Source organism: Lissotriton vulgaris, chromosome 12 (genome assembly GCF_964263255.1).
Source record: "Lissotriton vulgaris chromosome 12, aLisVul1.2, whole genome shotgun sequence".
NCBI lineage: Eukaryota > Metazoa > Chordata > Amphibia > Caudata > Salamandridae > Lissotriton > Lissotriton vulgaris.
The window spans coordinates 796,197,644-796,218,136 of NC_141700.1; the positions used below are offsets into that span (position 1 = coordinate 796,197,644).

Sequence of the window (20,493 nt, forward strand, 5' to 3'; positions counted from 1 at the left end):
CAGGCATGTGAATCTATGAAAGATACCCCAATACTAGATAAATGTCAGATCCACTCAGAGTGTGTTCCACTCATTCTCCATGCATGCAGGCGTAGGTTGTGGAGGTTTGGCTACAGAACTCTGCCCTGCGGCAGAGAGAGAAGGTCTCGTGAAGAGGGCGACTGAGCGGATGGCAGAAACTCAGAGGGTCAGAGTTCCAAATTCTCCAAGACCTTTCTGCGGCTAACAGAATGAGCTGCACCCGGTGCCTACTGACTGTCTCCGGAACGCATGAAAGCTGCAGCAGAGGCATTCATGTATAAATAGGGCTCCTGGTTCTATGCTGTTTATGTTTAACATTTCAGTCTGTACTTATCCAGATTTATTTTTTGGACATCTTATCAGTATTTATCCAGATTTATTTTGTGAATAAATTATGCTGTAAAATCGCATACTTCCACATTTATTTAACTGATTAACGTGCACTCATACTTTTATGCCGGTCATGTTTTAGCCAATCCAGCAGCCAAATATAATGTAACAGTAGACACAAGGGAAAATATGAGCATTATACTACAAATGCATGCTCATATATGCCATTATTTAAGGAAATCTCCTACTGTTTATTTAACTTCCCATGCTGGCTATCTGCTCAGCTGGTGGCCTGGAATTGATGAAACAGCATGGAAAGTCATTAAAAAGAACTACAATTTTCTGCATTTTTAAATATAAATGCAGACAGGAAACACAGTTTGTATTTATCTGTAAAAATGAAAAACTGAGAGCCTTATGTATAAAGGAGAGCTATAGATAGGGGCGGGAGAAAATCCTGCTACAAGAGAGGTTGGTACCCTTGGTCCACAAATTTGAGTGTCCCAGGCCACCTCAGATGCTACCCAAAAGAAACCCCCAAGTGAGGATTCCATTGAGGGCTTTGCTCCCACATTCAGGTGGCGTGCCCGTGAGCACCCACCAACCAGAGGCCCCCTATACCCCATTTGATAACATTGGGCCTCAGCACCCAGCCGCCCTAGTGCTGTTGAGGGTGTTCTGTGAGTGCGTCCTTGACCCTGAGGGGAACCCTGGTTTTAACCTCAGAAACACAACTCCCACAACTAAGCACTTACCTTTAAACCGATAACTTCATTTCCTCCCATAGAATTGCATTGACTACTTTTCGGTGAAAAAAACCAAGTGTGGAGTTGGAAACTGTATGAGAACTTAAGAAACTGTGTGTTTAGAAAAACTGACGTACTTACCTTTTATTTTGGAATTGTGCCGGTGTGGTACCTAGGCGTATCACACTAGTGGAAAAAGTAATATGAAAAGTAATCTAAAAAGTAATTACAAAGTAACTGAAAAGTAATTTGAACTATTTCTGAACATTTGACCTACATGTAACTACATTCAACTGTATGACCAGAAAAGTACTATTTTACTTACTTGCACCAAGACCTATTTGGATCTAAAAAAAAATACAACAAAGAAATATTTTGATACAAAACAATTGTTCAGAGTTCAGACCATGAATGAGCATAATCATTTCTTGCCTGAGTGTGCACAAAAACTGCTTAATACTACACTCTGATAAAGCCTTGCTGCTCGGCCACACGACCAGAAATAGAGAGTAAGGTATTATCTACTTTTACTTCTGCAAGCCTTTGGGGATCCACTGGACTTTGCGCACACTTTACCTCACTTTGGTATAGTATATACAGAGCCAGCTTCCTACAAGCTCTCACAACAATTTGCCTGTGACAGGTTCCACATGGTTTAAAACCCAAAGCTTTCTGAGGGGACACCCCTAAAGCACACTAGGAACAAAAATGGCCCAAAAAGGTTGCTGAAACAACAAAACTGTGGTAAAAAAACAAAACTAAAAAAACGACTGAGGTAGCTCTTCCGGAGCCACGCTGATGGCGCAGAAAGAAAGGAATTGAGGTCAGGACGCTGGGGTGGCGCCTATATAGGCAACTTGCACATCACATGCGGTGTGGACTATGCCGGCACGAAGCCATTCGGCACCATCTACTGACACACAGAGGTACTGCTCAAGATTTTCCGGACCCAGTCTGACGCCTGGGAATATTCTAAGGTAAAGAACCTGAGGCTAGAAGTCTCTATCAGATAGTGCTAGATCTACATTGTGCAGAGTTTTTGTTTCTAGCTCCTTATCCTCCGGGAGAAAGTCCAGGAAAGGTTCCATTCTGTCCCACCTACTGCAGTGCAGTTTAATCAAAATTTGGTAGTGTTGGATGCTGTAAAGATGGCAGTTCCTGATTGCCAGAATTATTACCCAGCAAATGGTATCCTTATTTGGGGACTTGCGGAGACTTGACTGCCTGCAAATCTCTTTGCCACTGCATCCACCACTATAGACAGACTACTTTTGAGCGTATTAGACTCTCTATATTCCTTCTCTTCTCACAAAAATGGTTTATTGCAGGGCTTTCCAAACGTTTCATAACCACAAACCCATTTTTAAAACGACAATCCTTTGTTACCCACCCAGCTTTAATAGATCTGAGGTGAGTGTAATTTTTTTACTGTAATACCAGCAACTGTTTCGCTTACACCCTTCAATATCAAACTGTAGCCAAGATACTGATTTGTCATAAAAGTGTGGATGGTGGAGTGCACTGGAGTCTGGAATATCTTCTTCAGCGTGGGGCGCTGGCCTGCAGCATCTGTTCACTAGACGCACAAGGCTTCTGAAAAATGGTATTGATACCAATAATTTTACAAATTTTAAAAGCCCTTTCTGCCACGGAAGTTGGGGTAAGGCTCCATATCACTTTTGGTGTTGAAACTTGGTTCTGCTCCAACAGGAACAGTCCTGCCAGAAATATCAGGTCTCCTCCAGATGAGAACACACGCATGACCAGCCCGGCCTCAGCATACTTAGATTTCTTCAATGAGGTACAGCTTACGTCTAGTGGCACAACAAGCATGGGGCCCACTTCTGAGCATAGAGTGCATTTAGGGCATCTACTTCAACGAGTAAAGGGGTGGGAGGAATTCTTCAAGTAATCTCCATCTCTAGCAATCGCTCTGCACAGCATTCCTGTCTGGTTTGATGAGGCAACAGTTTATTCTCAGTGGGGTAATAGAATACTCAAAAAGCGTTTTAAAAACTGAAACAACCACATACATTTTTATCCAAATTTTAAAACACAGAAACAAAGGGAATTTATTTTCAAATTATCCACTTAAACTAGGTAATTTATTATAGTATGCTTGTACGCAGACCACAGAGCACCTCAATGAAAAGAGGTATGCGCTGTTTTTGCTGCACTTTGGATTAATCTTTTTCATTCACTTTGAGCAGGTGCAGGGGACTAGAGGATTGCAAGTCACAGTACATTTAGCATACACCATTTGTTTTTTTTATTTTGGGATATAAGTTAAACAAGTCAAAACAAAAGAAGCAGTAAAAAAGCAGCACACACATGTGGTGGGATGATGTGAACCTGTCCCTACTTTATGAAACTCCGTCAGAGCTTTTCGATTAGTTGATTACCATTTCACTTTCTGTACATTTATTTGCTTTTTCCTTGGTTCTTATTTCTGCTCACACTGTCATCAGGTCATCTGATAGCCTCAAAACTAAACATATTTGAAGACTTTAAGAAGGAACTAAAGATGTGCTCCAGGATCATTCCTGACAGCTGAGAATTATTTTGTTTTTTGTACATCTACACATGCACAATTCAATAAAGCATTTTGCAAAACGTGTGAAAGTGAAAAATAAATACTGAATTGTTACCTTAGCTTGCATAATACAACCATCCAGCTCTAAACTCAACTTGAGTACACTTCAAAAGCCTTCTCTCTGAATATGAATGTTTGGGAGCTCTGGGAAACACATCAAGTCTAGACCCCCTAAGCTGTGAGCGAACTCTCAAATATCAAGTGACTCGAGGAAAACCTTACCAGACTTCAAGATCAAAGACTCTGTAACTTGCTTCCCATTCACATAGGTTTCAGCACCGTCTCCTGGCTCCAGAGTCACAATCACTGCACAGGAGATAAAGGTCAATTGTCAATCACAGGATCCTTTATGGTTAAACAGTTCTGAATGTTAGTGTAAGTTATGTTAGGAATTCTAAAACATCTAATGGACTAGCTTATAAGTGCATCAGTAATACACTGACACACGACAGCATTAATGAGACGCCTTACAACAATACAACACAGAACTGGTGCATTTTAACCCCCCCCATCTCCCCCAACCAATCCAAATAAGCTTCCTAAACACTTTATCAAACTGACTAGCCGTCTCTCCTTTCCGCTGTCACTGTTGGGATAACTGACTAGCCGTCTCTCCTTTCCGCTGTCACTGTTGGATAACTGACTAGCCGTCTCTCCTTTCCACTGTCACTGTTGGATAACTGACTAGCCGTCTCTCCTTTCCACTGTCACTGCTGGATAACTGACTAGCCATCTCTCCTTTCCGTTGTCACTGCTGGATAACTGACTAGCCGTCTCTCCTTTCCGCTGTCACTGTAAGATAAGTGACTAGCTGTCTCTCCTTTCCGCTTTCAGAGTAGGAAAACTGACTAGTCGTCTCTCCTTTCCGCTGTCAGTGTTGGATAACTGACTAGCTGTCTCTCCTTTCCGCTGTCAGTGTTGGTTAACTTGAGCTTGTAATATAGCCATGTGCTGAGCCTGATCCAGGAATCACCAACTTGATGTCAGGTCTCTTTTGGCAAGCTTGTAAAGGATGCTGCGCATGAGCGTCAAGTGGAGCAAGAAGGGCAGTGGGTACAGTTCTAGTTCCTGTACCTGGAACCTGCTAATGCCCTCCACTCCTAAGTATTTCAGTCAAATATGATGGCTGCCACAGGCTTTAATACGCAACATCAGTCAACTTCCTCCTTACTAGTGTGCAATAAATAGCTCTTTAATCATTGATAATTGTAAATGTAAGAACATACAACTGTACATGTATCTGATGGTGACACTTGTCAGTTTCAGTTGCATCCTGGCCATCTTTGCCAGCAGCCCTAATAACAGTTGTACCAACACTGAGCACTTGCACAGATGAAGCCAAGAAGAGAGTACCGAGCTGTCAAGAGCCCCACTCTAGTGTGCTTGATTCTTTGTTCTTGTCCGCTATCAAACAAAAGTTCCCCAAGCGGAGCCGAAGCCCATGCGCAGTGTGAGGTTGGCATAGTAACAAAATATTACTTCAGGTTAAAATAAATCCCAGGAATTCAATGAAATAAAACCAAGGTTATAGTTCACGTTAGCTCTGGTAACTATAACTCAGGACCTCATCGTGCAATGCCAGAGATCCTTCAAATATTATGATCACTGAACACATTGTCAAAAGCGGCATAGTGAACAAAAAAGCCCTAAAGGTCATTTGAAAATAGCATAAAATCAATCAAACTGGGGTCATCACTCCCTGCAAAAGTCTATTTTAGAACGGCTTTATCAAAGTAAGAATCAAAAGCAAACTGCAGACGATATGTGATCAAAATGTGATCACCATAGAGAGTGTGCTGGAAATGTGCTCACTGCTAGTATCTTGAACATTGCTTATACTGCTGTTAGAGAAGTGACAATGTTGAATGTTAAAATCGCCCTTCCAGAGGACTGAAGGCGGGCCAGTCCGGCGATTAGGAAGCTTCTCCAACTTGCCCATCAGCAAATCAATTATATCAGTGTTGTTGAGAATGAAGCTGGTGTCATAGAAATATTTTTTGGGGAAGTATCGAGAGCTACAATCAAATTTAAACAACTAAAAATGTGGTGAAGCCAGATTAGACCACCATGTTTCCCGGAAAGTGAAGTAAGACCAAGGGGAGCAGTACCCATCCTGGGTTAGAAGGGACGGCAGGAGTTAAGTAAGAGATGGAGCAATCCAAGTGGACTGGGGCAATGACCCTGGTTTCCTGGCAGTAAATTGACTCACAGAGCCCTGCCAATCTGGGTTCTTACACTTAGTCCCCAGGCTTGTCACATTGTAAGAAGACATGTAAATGCAAAACAGGTTTGTGAGGATTGGCTAGAGTCTGGTAACAGGGGTGGGCAGTGGTATGTACTATCGTACCAGTGAAGAGAATCTATAGGAGTCACCAAACAATGAGTAGATAGAGTAGAATAATTAATGTGATCAGGTGAGAGTGCAGACCCAGATGGTAAGTTCCTAGGAGGCCAATCAACAGCAATATCTTGAGCCAATACTGCGTACCTATTAGTAACCAATACTGAGCAGGTCCGTACAGGAGAACCCTGACTCGGAAAGCTAGAGTTAGTAGCAGAAGAGATAGGAAGAAGAGGTGCAGGTCTATAAAAATAACCCAAGAGACCCGCCTCAATCCTACTAGGACCAAGCAAAGATGAAGAGATTTTATAAAAAATATGATGTACAACAACAGAATCTCTGACGTTAACTACAACACAATCATTGCTATTAGACTTCTGACTGTTCGCAATCCTTGGTACTCACCGAACCATATAAATCTGGTAATGCACATAGGGCCATATGTATCAACATCCTCATTTGCGATTCTCAAATAGCGATTTTTTAGAAATCGCTATTTCAGAATTGCAAAACGGGATGTATTAAAGAAATCGCAATTTTTTTGCGAATTCTTAGTATTCCTTAATTGCGATTAGCGAATTGCGAAATCGCAATTAAGGAATACTTTCCCATTCATTTCTATGGGCCAGGAGGCCCAAGGAAATGAATGGGAAGTCATTCTCAATTTGCGATTCGCAATTTGAGAATCGCAAATTGAGAATTTCACGGGTGCATGGGTGTCATACGAACACCCTGATGCACCCCTGAAACGAACATGTGTGCGCATATGGCGCACATACATGCCCTAAGGGCATGTATAAGCACCACATGGAACCTTCATAAATGCCAAAAAGTGCTTTTGTAAAAGAAATCGCAAATTAACACAAACTTGAATTTGTTGGTATTTGCGATTTCTTAAGGAGAAATCACAAATCTAGAGTGCTTCTTGCATAGCATTTAAGGAATCGAATTTTGCGATTCCTTAAATGCTTACGCAAAGTTAAGGAATCGCAAATTTTGCGATTCCTTAAATTTGCGATGCGATTATCCTCATACATACCGTTTTCCGAATTTTGAGTCGCAAACGCGTCTTTTTTGCGATTCGCAGAATTTGCGAGTCAAAATTCGGTTGATACATATGCCCCTTAGTCATCAAAATGAACACAACCCTTCAGCCAATGAGCTACTTTGTCCGCTAATTGGCTCTCCAATTTTTGGGGTCTTAGCAATAGAACACCTTTAAGAACTACAAGATATTGGGTGGATTCCATTAGTAGCTGCAGTGAGAAAGGCTGCCCAATGGTTGGCCAGGAATATTTATTATTCAATGAAATGCCCAAGGGCCTCGCAGTATTAGCAGATGGAACAAAACCTAGGTTCACAGGAAACGGGTTGCTAAGCATAGCATTTCCTAGCTTGACTACAGGTCTAATGGACAGAGCAGAACTTAACCGGTCCGTTGGAGAACAAGGCAGAGCCTCCTTGTGAGAATGTACATATGCATTAGAACTGGCGATATTATCTTCGATAGCGCTAAGGCGACCAACAACAAGATCCATACATTTTATTATCCATCCCTTCATGCTATCCAATGATTCGTGAATTGAGGCTAACAAGGATTCTCTACCATTCGCCCCATCACTCTCTTTGAAAGTAATGCAAATGCTACTTACCAGTATGCATCTGTTCTTGGCATGTAGGGCTGCTGACATTCATATCTGTGCATAGATTGCCGCCTAGTGTTGGGTCCGGATGATCGCACATTGTTGTCCTGGAAGAGTCTTCGAAGTATCACGAGATAGGTGGCTCCTCCCCTGGACTACAGTGCGCATGGGCATCGCCTCCATCCCCAGATTGTTTTTAGCTATTGGCAGTGATGGAGTGAAGTATGTGAGTGATGCCCATGCTATGAGCATATGTATATATATATATATATGAATACTGCAGCTGCTACAGGCGACGGGGAAGAGGGTGGGCGATATGAATGTCAGCAGCCCTACATGCCAAGAACAGATGCATACTGGTAAGTAGCATTTGCAGTTCGAGGCATGTGGGCTGCTGAATTCATATCTGTGCATAGAATACATAGCAGTCCTCCCATTATTGGCGGCCGCCCGTGCCAGCTGCAGCAGTTTGGAAAAGTGTTTTGAGAACAGCCTGACCAACAGCTGCCTGCTGTTTGGAGTGCACATCTACACAGTAATGTTTTGTGAAAGTATGTGTGGTAGACCATGTGGCTGCCCTACAAATATCTTCTAAGGGAATGTTACCTCGGAAAGCCATAGAGGCCCCCAACTTTCTGGTGGAGTGGGCTCTCGGTGGAATTGTGAGAGTGCGTTTAGCCTTAGCGTAACAGATCTGAATGCATTTCACGATCCACCTAGCGATCCCAGCTTTGGAGATAGCGCTTCCCTTGTGGTGCGAGGAAAAAGCAACGAAAAGTTGCTTGGTCTTACGAAAATCTTTTGTCCTGTCAACGTAGTACATCAAGGCTCTTTTAACGTCAAGGGTGTGGAGCATCCGCTCCGCCAGCGACTCTGGGTTTTGAAAAAACACTGGCAACTCAATTGTCTGGTTCATGTGGAATTGAGATACAACCTTGGGTAAGAATTTAGGGTTAGTGCGGAGTACCACCCTGTTAGCGTGTACTTGGAAGAAAGGTTCCTGGATGGTGAGCGCCTGCAACTCGCTAACCCTCCGTAGCGATGTAATTGCTACCAAGAAAGCAACCTTCCAAGTCAGAAACTGAAGCTCACAAGAGTGCAGTGGCTCAAAGGGAGGACCCATCAGCCTTGTAAGAACCACATTGAGGTTCCATTCCGGAGCTGGTGGTGTCCGTGGTGGAATGACTCTTTTGAGTCCTTCCAGAAAAGCCTTGATAGCAGGGACCTTAAAAAGTGATAGGTGTTGCCTATTCTGGAGGTATGCTGCCATTGCAGACAAGTGAATGCGGATGGAAGAGTACGCCAAATTGCATTGGTACAGGTGGAACAGGTAACAAATGATGTTCTGAATGGAAGCATCCAGCGGGTCAATATTGTGGTTTACACAGTAAATGACAAACCTCTTCCATTTAGCCGCATAACAAGCTCTAGTAGTGGGCTTCCTTGCCTCCCGAATGATGTCCATGCAATCGGGGGGAAGGTTGAGGTAGCCAAACTCTAGGACTTCAGGAGCCAGATCGCCAGGTTGAGCTGTTGCGGATCTGGGTGCTGAATGTCGCCATGGCTCTGCGTCAGAAGGCTGGGCGTGAGATGAAGCCTTTGATGCGGTACCACGGAGAGTTCCAGAAACGTGGTGTACCATGGTTGGCGAGCCCACGTTGGAGCAACCAGGATGAGAGTCATCGAGTGCTGCCTGAGTTTGCGTGCCACCAGCGGTATCAGAGGTGCTGGGGGAAAAGCGTACGCAAATCTGCCTGACCAGTTCATCCACATCGCATTGCCCTGCGATTGCGGGTGTGGGAACCTGGCGGCGAAGCTTTGGCATTTTGCGTTCTCCTTTGTGGCGAACAGGTCGATCTCTGGATGACCCCACCTTTGGAAGTACGGATGGAGTACTGATGGATGTATCTCCCACTCGTGCATTTGGTGGCTGTGCCTGCTGAGCAGGTCCGCCATCTGGTTGTCCTTGCCCGGGAGATGCTCTGCCATGAGGAAGATGTTCCTCTGAATGGCCCACTTCCACATGCTCTGTGCCAGATGAGACAGCTGCGGAGAGTGTGTGCCCCCCTGCTTCTGGATGTAGTACATGGCTGTCATGTTGTCCGTCCGGATCAACACGACCTTGTTGCACAGATGTACTTTGAAGGCCTTCAAGGCCATGAAGATTGCCATCAGTTCCAAAACGTTGATGTGCATCTTCCTTTGCTGTAGTGTCCATAGTCCCTGCACTGTGTAGTGGAGAACATGCGCTCCCCATCCCTGGAGAGAAGCGGCCGTTGTCAGGATAATCTGTGGCACAGGCTCCTGGAATGGTCGGCCCTTGCAAAGGTTTTGTGGATTCCACCAATGCAGAGAGTTGTATGCCCGACCGCTCACCAACACTAGGTCTGTCAGTTGCCCATGAGCCTGAGTCCACTGACGTGCTAGGCACTCCTGAAGCGGACGCATATGTAGTCTCGCGTGCGGGACGATGGAGATGCAGGAGGCCATCATGCCTATCAACTGCATGAACACTTTCGCTGGAAGCGAGTGTTGAGGTCTGAATCGTTGGATCAGTGTTTGGATACTGGCGATTCTCACTGAATTTGGCTGCGCAGTGGCTGCCAGAGTGTCTATAGTCGCGCCCAGATACTGCCGTACATGGGCGGGCTGGAGATGGGATTTTGGATAGTTCAGCGAGAATCCCAGATCGTGCAGGAGGTGAATTGTGCGGGACACGTGGTCCGCGCACTGCTGTTCTGTCTTTGCCTGAATGAGCCAGTCGTCCAGATAGGGATAGACGTGGACGTTCTGGCGTCGTAGATGCGCTGCCACAGTCGCCAGGCACTTTGTAAAGACCCTTGGCGCTGTGGTGACCCCGAAAGGCAGAACCCTGAACTGGTAGTGCTGGTCTTGGATCGTGAATCTGAGGTACTTCCTGTGGGAAGGATGCAGGGGGATATGAAAATACGCATCCTTTAGATCTAGCGTAGCCAGGAAGTCCCCTTGTCGAAGCAGGGGGAGGACCTGCTGCAACGTGAGCATATGGAAGAGCTCCGATAGAATGTACCAGTTGAGGGGCCTGAGGTCCAGGATGGGCCTTAGGGATCCGTCCTTTTTGGGGATCAGAAAGTACAGAGCGTAAACTCCTGTTCCCCTTTCTTGCAGTGGGACGAGCTCTATTGCCCCTTTTTGCAGCATGACTTGAACCTCCTGCTGCAACAAGTGCAAGTGCTCGCCGGACATAGGACGGCTTCTTGGGGGTATGTTTGGTGGAGTGGAAGTAAGTTCCAGACAGTAACCGTACTGGATAAGAGACTTGACCCACCTGTCCGTGGTGATGGATTTCCACGCGGGCAGGAACTGCTGGAGTCTCCCCCCGACCGGTGTTGTGTGGTCGGGGGGCAGTGACAAGGCGTCACTGTTTGTTGGCGGTGGAGGACCTGGAGCTGTTGTTTCCACGTCCCCTGCCTTTAACGTTGTTGCCCCTGTAACCACCTCTACCCTTGTTGGTGTATGAGGTCTGGGTGTTGGTCTTGTAATACTGTGTGGACTGTGATGCCTGACCCCTTGAGGTGCCTCTGTTATTGGAGCGGCGAAAGGAACCACCCCGAAACTGCTGAGACTGGAGGGCCCCCATAGACTTGGCGGTGTCCGTGTCTTTCTTCATTTTTTCAAGTGTCGCATCCACCTCGGGGCCAAACAGGTGGTCAGGATTAACTGTTTGGTTCAGGATGGTTGTCTGTATATCTGGTTTGAATCCTGATATTCTAAGCCATGCATGTCTCCTCAGCAACACGCTAGTGTTGATCGCCCTGGAGGCGGTATCAGCCACGTCCAGCGCACATTTGATGGAAGCGTTGGTGATCAGCTTCCCCTCCTGAATCAACATCTCCCCTGCCTCCTTGTACTGATCAGGCAAGTGCTGCAGAAGTGTTTCTAGGGTGTCATAATGCGCCCTATCGTAGCGTGCAAGTAGGGCCTGCGTGCTTGAAATGCGCCAAATGTTAGCTGCCTGCGCAGCAATCCTTTTCCCTGAGGCTTCAAATATTTTCGACTCTTTGTCTGGGGGAGGAGCGTCACCCGTGGTCTGCGAGTTCGCCCGCTTACGTGCGTTGGATACCACCAAAGAATCCAGTGGCAAGTGCCCCTTGATGTAAGTTGGATCCGAGGGCGCTGCCTTGTATTTGTTATCAATACGAGGATTGATGACTCGCGCCCGAGTGGGCTCCTTGAAAACCTCTGGCGCATGTTTCAGCACTCCCTTTAGCATAGGCAATGTCTTGACTGACTTCTCAGCCACTGAGAAAGTGTCAAACAAAAAGTCGACATCCACAGGATCTGAATGAAGGTCAACATCATGATTAGCTGCAGCCCTCTCAATCAGAGCGTTGAAGGCTGCAGAGTCCTCCGTTGGAGAAGTCGTTGCTGCAAAAAGCTGCGGTTCATGACCCGACGAGGGTTCTCAGGGTCGCCTCCGGCAGACCAAGGTTCATGCACCTCCTCTGGATCCGAGTATGCTGGATAATTGTACTCGTCCTCTTCATCTCCGACACCTTCCCCAGCGTTCGAATGCGTCGGCGAAAGTTCTAAATTATGTGGAGATGCAGGCTCTATAGGGGCAGAAGTACCCGCAGAGTCCTTCTTGTTTTTGAGTGGAATACGATAAGGCTCCAACACCGGCTCCGTGGTGATCTTCCGTTTGAGGAGGGAGAGCTTCCCGGTGTTGGCATCGATGATAACCTCTCGACGTTCCTCATCTGCGAGTGGCTGGAGCCGAGGCTTCGGCACCACCAAGGACACCTTGGGCGTTGACACCACCTTCAAAGGCACCCCGGCCCCATGCTTTGGAGCGAAAGCCTTCGGCGTCGTCTTCGGCGGCAGCGTGTAGCGGATAGGCGTCTGCGCCTTTGCCGGCTTCGGTGTAGGCTTCGGCACCACATCCTTCGGTTCGGGAGCCTCAGCGTCCTTCCAAATCCTCTGCAGGGACTCGATGACCTTTTTGGCCAAGGCCGGAGAGGGCTGGACCTGCTCGAGCGATTTCCCCGAGTCCGGAGTCGGGTCGGCGAAAGGCACGGTCTTAGGAGCCGACACATCACCATCCTTGGCCTTCACGGCCGGAGTCGGCGCAGCCAGAGCTCCGGCGTCGCCCTGACGCTTCTTCGGAGCCTTCTTCGGGTCATCGACCTCGACCACCTTCGGCACCGACGCGGCCGCGTCGGTCGTCTTCGGCTTCGACACCGGGGTCTGTCGGCCATCTTGGCGTGGCTCTTGCTGTCGGCCATTTTGAATTTCTTTGACTTCGAGGCCTCTGGAGCCTTCTGTCCCACCAGAGCGACTTTCACTTTCGGTTTCGAAACCGTTGGCGTGGACCCCGATGGCTTCACTTTCGTTTTCTTTAACGGGAGTGGCACATCAGAAACGTCCGTGGCCGGGCCCGTAGGCGAGGCCGTGGGACAATTAACAAGGTCTTGGGTAAGGCCCGAAGGCGATCCCTCGACCTGGGCCGTATAATGGGGGTTGACCCCTGAGTCAGTTTGAGGATGCTCCTCCTCTGAGCTATCCTCCACGGTGGCAATGGCCCCATCGTCGTCCCCTACCTCACCGACGACTTCATCAAACTCCTCGTCTCCCGCGTCGTAGTTTTCCTCCTCCGACGCCGGGCTAGAGTCCGAAACTTGAAATACATTGTCGTCTCCAACGTCTTCTTCGAAGATGTTGTCTGGCGGGGGCGCTGATAACTGGGCCTGGAGCCTAGCGGCCCGACTAAGCTTGAGAGTCTTCTTACACCGGAACTTTGAACAGGCCATACACCTGGTCTCATCATGGTCCGGCGACAGACATTTGTTGCACACTGGGTGCACGTCGAGGTGTGAATACTTGGAGGTGAACACCGGGCACCTCTTGAACGGGGTTCGTTCCATGTCTGGAGCGTCGTGTAGGCCCGTCCGCGCCGACAGCACGCGGAAGGGCAGCAAGAGTTCGGAGCTGAAGAATAGTCAAACCCGAACGAAAAACGATACCGACGCCAAGCCTAAAGACCTTTTGGTCTCGAGTTAGGAAAGTTAAACTATTACCGATTCCGACAGAGGGAACCGAAACACATCCGAACCCAATGGCGGAAAAAAACAATCTGGGGATGGAGGAGATGCCCATGAGCACTGTAGTCCAGGGGAGGAGCCACCTATGTTGTGATACTTCGAAGACTCTTCCAGGACAACAATGTGCAATCATCCGGACCCAACACTAGGCGGCGATCTATGCACAGATATGAATTCAGCAGCCCACATGCCTCGAACAAATAGCTGCATTCGTAGTTAGTCTGGATGCAGGTTTTCCTCTTCCCCGTAGTATAAGCACTGAGTCTTTTTTTTTTGGCCAGGGTGAGTGAGTGAGTGTGTGTGAGTGTGAGTGTGGGGGGGGCAACCTGGGTGAATCAGAACTTAGTTTTGTCCCTCTGTTTCGAGTGACTCAAAGGAAAGTGGCCCCTTGGAATGAATGGATGTACCCTACTTCCACCAATTCAGGTGCAGCCCCTCGTAGGAAGCAAGGTGTGAATAGTAGGATCAAAACTGGCATTATTGCCAGAGGCCTCAGCTACCGCTCTTTTGCTCAGTCGTTCTTCCATAGAATCAATCTCTTGGTTCATAGCTCCCATGGCAGGAGTAGCAGAAGAGCTGGTTAAATGCATCTCCTTACCAGTGATGGCCACAGAGTTCCTCCTTACCATGGTACACAATATGATCTCAGGTTGGTGTCACAAGTCTGAGTGCAAAACCAAGAGGGGTCGCCTGGCCTCCTTTGAGCTCTCATGGACGCACACGGTTCAGGTCTTTGCCAGGGAGCGTCTATCGCTGCACAAGAGAATAGGCCCTTTTCAAAGCTTCAGCTGCACCGAGGAGAGGCCACCTCCAGAAACATGGGATGTTACCATGTTAATTTTAGCAACGGCCATACCTCAATAATTTTTGTATTTCAAATTAATTGTTTTATTTCACTCTGAGCTAAAGGCCTTGGGTGGGATTCAAGTACTTTTAAAATGTGATCTTTTGGACTGAAGGTGCTTTGAGAAGTTTGGGTTAGTGAAGAGATCTGTCTTAAGTCACTCTGTGAGGTTCTGATAGACTTTGGGAAGAAATTTAGAATGAGTTTCCCTGATCCAAAAGACAGTTCCCTTTGGTGAAGATTTCTTCTATTCTGATATGTTAAAAGTTTAAGAATTCCTCACTAGAAGTCGTTGCCTATTAAAAAGTTCAAGATTAAATAAGGCAGCAATATTTCATTTGATGCCTATACGTTGCAAAAATCATAGATTGTTAGCATAGGACTTAAGTACTTAACTATTAATAAGGAATCCTAGCACAGAAAAATCTTAAAGTCACCAACAATACTATACAGCACATTGCTATGAGCATGCACACCACTATTTCCAGTTGCTTAATTGAGACCAGATAAGCACAATGTATTTCAGTTTAGACTCCACACAGCATTAGGGTCAATATGTGACCGCTGGTGGCTGCAGCTTCGCAAAGGCTGTCTGTTTAGTTGAGCTCTAGATATTAATCATGGTACAGGAATCATATGGCCGAGAACAAAAGATTTACCTTCTCCATTAGCGTTAGTGCACGAGCGGAATAAGCAGTGCTGCTCCTTGATGAACTGGCCACTCAGCTTAATATCCACATCCACCTGGCCAACTCTGGAAAACATAAAAAGATTACAGGTCAAATCATCCAAGTGAACAGTTCCATTTCATGCTGCAAGATTTCAGATACTAACACTTCAAGCATTAGTAAATAATGAATGTAACTGCTGTTGCCTTTAAAAAAGCTTCAGATTTGCAGAGAACTCTAATGAAAAAAATACTGACCTATATTACAGTTCTCCAGCACTGGCATCTGAAGGGGATTTGCTTACTTGTAATATTCCCATAATTCGACTTGGCATCCTCTGAAGTTATATCAAACAGCATAACAGTTAACATCCACTTTTAACATGGTGGCAACTGACCTAGCGAACAGGTCACACACGAGCCAGATATATCGTCCACGTCCGTACAAGTGCATTATATATCCTAATGCATTTGTTATAAGGCGGTTGGGACGTCTGTCATGGTTGTGCCAGAGTACCCATCCGCCAGACCCTAAATCAGCTCACTATGTGGCCCAATTTGATCCAAAAGGGACTCTGCTCCACTCTCCACATTCATTTCTATAGCTAAAGACGTTTGTACCACAGTGAAAATATTAAAGGATTAGGATGAACCTCATGCATAGGGGAAGGGATGATTGCACGTCTGTCTTTGAGTAACACCAATTCTGCTGTAGTTTCAGGTAAGTAATGTTTACTTCTCTGGCACTGGACCCTTTGTAACGTCACATCCTTGAGCTATCACTAGTCAGCAAGAATAGCAATGAAATCAGATGGCAGGGATGAGGCTCATCTTGTCTGAAAAGGTTCTGCAGCACCAGCTGCACAACTGACGAATCCTCACTTGCTCTCACTTCTATGCAATAGTGCTTGGTGAAGGTCGGCCCCATCGATAAAACAGCTGTTTCATGCAGATCTATAAGTGGAACATCAGCAAACAGCACTGAAGAGTAGCCATTCCTCTTAAAGGGTGTATACGGACTAATACGCTGTTCATTGTTAGACTAGTATTATTATGACTGATATGCACGCCAACCAAAGTAGAAGTTCTTGTTTTGATCAAATTTGCCTTCTAAATACCTCTACATACGAGAATCACTTCATTTATGTGGAACTTAAAGAATGGTTCCTTTAACAAAAGGGATTGCAGTCAAGCAATCATTCTTAATGTGATCAAGAAAGCAGCATTCCATGATGCATGCTGAAGTGCTGTTCTTTGAAAACTCTAAAAATTATTGTTCATCAAGGCAGGTGAGCTCAACGTTGGATACTATTGTAAGGTGTGGATATCCAAGAGCAGGTTCTTCATAAACACTCTGACCAATCTTTGATAGAAAAGGGGTTAAAGCATCCAGTCTCTTCTTGCATGTCAATATTACCACCAGGTGGATATTGGCGGAAGAGTACAAGAAACCAAATTGTGCTAAATGGGGTTCATACAGTAGAACATGCTGACGAATAACGCAAATAGCCTAGAACTTGCGTTCTACAAAGACAGCATCCTGAACATTTTCTTCAGAAGCAAAAGATTTAAGAACCTACGTTCCAGGATTAGATGAAGACCACCATCTGTTTTCACGACCATGAAGTACTGTGAGCAGCAGACCTGCCTAATTTCCTGCGCTGGCCCCAACTCCATTGCTTCTTTGTGATCAGGGCTACCACCTCCGAGTGAGGTAGTCTTCAGTTTGAAGGGACTGTGGGGAAGGGATCCAGAGAGAGGCCTGCTTTAAGTGTAGGGCATACCTCTTATCTATAACGTGAAGAACCCACTAGTTCAGAATTATAGCTTAACAGACCTATAGAAAGGAGTACACCCGCCCTCCCACGGGCCTCACTTGCTCCAACAAGGGCAAACTAGAGCGGTTTCTCTGGTGATGTGTGGTAGGAAGTGGTTGCCTGCCTGGTGCTGTGACCTTCGGCCTTGCCCCTGCCTCTGCATTGCTGGAAAAGAGGGTATTGAAATTGTTGCTAGGATTTTGTGGTCTGATGCTGCCAAAAGTTGAGTCGCGTTCAGAAGCCAGAAAAGCTCCAACACTGGTGGTAGTTGTTTTGGGGAGACTGAAGGTCAAGAGCACGAACTGTGGCTCTGCTTGCTTAAACATTTAAAAAGCAGACTCTGCCTTATTCCCTAAAAACTTAGTTCCATCAAAAGGAAGATCCATCAAGGTTGCCGGGACACCATTTAAAAACCCTGCCGATCTCGAACAGGTGCGCCGATGAACAACCACTGAAAACCTCATAGCCTTTGCAACAAATTCATCTATGTCCAGACCGGCCTTTATAAATTGATCGAACAAATCATAACTGTCCCTCACTAACTCAAAAAAATGCTCCTTAAGGTGATATAAAAAATTGGAAAGAACAATATGGGCTATGTCCCATACCACATTGGTGTATCTCTGTAGCAGGCACACAGCATTTAACGATTTTAAGGCTAGACTACCTGTTAAAGGATCTGTTTTTTTCATGTAGTGCTGTAGATCCACATGCTCTGCATACTCCTGCCATCTCGTGTTGGGGGTCCAACTTTTGCAACTTTGTTTTCTTCCAATAAGACTTCTGCGTCACAAGAGTCACACGGTCTTCTCTGACCTTTCCTCTAGTATAGAATGCCAATGGGCACTAACTCCAATGATAGATTGTTTTCGCCCAGTGGGTGAGAGTAGGTATGAAGTAGTGAGTAGGATAGAATAGTGATGGTACGTGTAGAAAGGCTTCCAGGGAGGAGAGTGTGACTCTACAGCACTACATGCAACGGACTGATGCTTACAGGGTAAGCAGCACAATCTGTTCACAGCATATGTGGAAAGAATTTAGGATGGGCTCAAACAACCACTGTCATTGTGGACTTGCAAAAAACTGCTTTTTACAGAATGAGGGCCTGTAGCTTACTGATAGGTCTGAGAGACGCGATAGCTACGAGGAAGGCAACATTTCAAGAAAGAAACTACGGAAGGCGTGAATGTAGCAGCTCAGGAGGAAGTGTGTATGGTGAGGAAAATATTGAGATTTCAGACTGGGGCTGGAGGTACCCTTGATGGAATGATGTAACCATAAAAGCCTTAATTACAGGATATTCATGAGTGAGGAGTGTTCTCTGTTCTGCATATGTGCACCAAGAACACCTGGGTGTAGCTGAATTGATGTGTAGGCTAACCCCGACTTTCGTAAATGGAGGAGGTACCAAATAATATCTTCTATTGTCGGCATAAGAGGGTTTATGTGGTTTGGAGTGTAATAGTGGACAAAATGCTTCCACTTAGCAGCATAGCAACTGCGTGTGATGGGCCCATGGGCTTCCCTGAGTATGCCCATGCACTCATGAGCTAGGCCACGATAACCAAATTCTAGGACCTCAGGAGCCAATTTCCCAGGTTGAGCTGATTAAGGTCTGCCTGTGGCTTTGCTGTGGTTTTGTGTGAGACGGTCTGGCCATCTGGGGGATCTTCACGCGAGGGACAAAGAACATCTCCAGAACGGTTAAAAGCATAGTTGTCTGGCCCACACTGGACCACCAGGATGAGGGTGAGGGACATTTGCCTTAGCTTCCTGACCACATAGGCTAATAAGGGGAGATGAGGAAAAGCATATGCAAATATCCCGGACCAGTTCATCAGCAGAACATTCGTATGGACCCGGGGTGTGGAAATCTGGTGGCGTAGTTTGGGCATTTTGCGTTCTCCTATGTGTTAAAAAGATCTAGGTTTGGGGGTGCCCCATCTTTAAAAGTAAGGCAGTAGCACTTGTGGGTTGAGTTCCTATTTGTGGACTTGTTTCTGCATTCTGCTGAGCAGGTCTGCAAAGTCGTTGTCCACTCCTGGAATATACTCTGCTAAAAGATGTACTTGGTGATGGATGGCCCAATACTGGATTAGCCGTGCTAGGGCCGACAGATGTGGGGGAATGTGTGCTCCCTTGCTTTTGTAGGTAGAACATGGCAGTCATGTCGTCTGTGCACACAAGAACTACTTTACCTTGAATCTGTTGAACAAAAGCTTTGAGAGTTAGATGAATGGCTAGCAGATCCAAGTGGTTGATGTGAAGACCTTGCTGATGAGGTGGTCAAAGACCCAGAACAGATTGTTGCTGTTCCACCACAGCCGACAGCGATGGGTGCTGGCCTCTATCAACACTAGTTCTTCAAATCTGAACCCCTGGCTGGGGCCACTGGCCTGACAGAAACTCCTGAAGCCGACATATATGGAGCCTGATGTGGGGCACTATGACAATGTATGAGTCCGGCATTCCTAGAAGGCGCATTACCATACAAAGTGGATGAATTGGCTGAAAAGAGGCAGAAACTCTTGGGAAGCCTGTGCCCTGTGGGCGACGGGCTAAGATTTGACCATGACTGTGTTCAGGCCTACTCTAGGAAAGGTTGAACTTGGAGCTGCTCCAAGTGTGATTTGGTGGCCTTCGCTGTGAACTCAATGCTGTGTAGGAGGGAAATTGCAGCCTAGGTATGGGCTAGGCATTCTTGTCCGCTTACACTATTGATTAGCCAATCGTTTAGGTAGTGGAGGATGGAAGTTTCTACCCTCCTGAGGTGAGCAGCTACCACCACTAAGCACCTGGTAAAGATCTTTAGGGAGGTGGTGACGCCAAAGAATAGTATCTTGAGCTGGTAGTGTTCATCACTGAAAACCCAAAGGTGCTGATGGACGGAGCGTTGACAATACAAACACTCACCCCCAGTCAACTGATCTGGGTTTAATCCATCACCGTTCTTTAGCTCACTCAGCCACCCCAGTTCAGACATGGCCATATGCAAATCAGTCTTACCCTGTGCCTCATGGGAACAGTCCAGCCCGAACTGCCAAGCCATGTCTCCCCTGGACCGGAATCAAGCTTCCCAGGACCGGTTTCTGGCATTACAGCCATCTTCAGCCAGACTTGCTTGACTCCAGTGGCAAAGTGAGCAAGGGACTCACGTCTGAGCATACCCTGCCACACTTATGGCGAACAAAGAAAAACCAAAGGTGATGATGAACGGAGCATTGACAATACAAACACTCACCCCCAGTCAACTGATCTGGGTTTAATCCATCACCGTTCTTTAGCTCACTCCGCCACCCCAGTTCAGACATGGCCATATGCAAATCAGTCTGACCCTGTGCCTTATGGGAACAGTCCAGCCCGAACTGCCAAGCCATGTCTTTCCTGGACCGGAATCAAGCTTTCCAGGAC

The 20,493-nt window shown here is 46.5% G+C and overlaps 1 protein-coding gene across 1 annotated transcript in view; it reads right to left on the bottom strand.

The window, feature by feature from the left end:
* KIF1C (kinesin family member 1C) overlaps positions 1-20,493 on the bottom strand; it is a 912,154-nt gene that overhangs the window by 122,638 nt on the left and 769,023 nt on the right. The window contains exons 17-18 of the mRNA XM_086946204.1: positions 15,258-15,352; positions 3,913-3,996 (exon numbers count right to left, since the gene is read on the bottom strand). Coding sequence (XP_086802330.1) covers positions 3,913-3,996; positions 15,258-15,352 — 179 coding nt within the window. The remainder of the gene's footprint in view (positions 1-3,912; positions 3,997-15,257; positions 15,353-20,493) is intronic.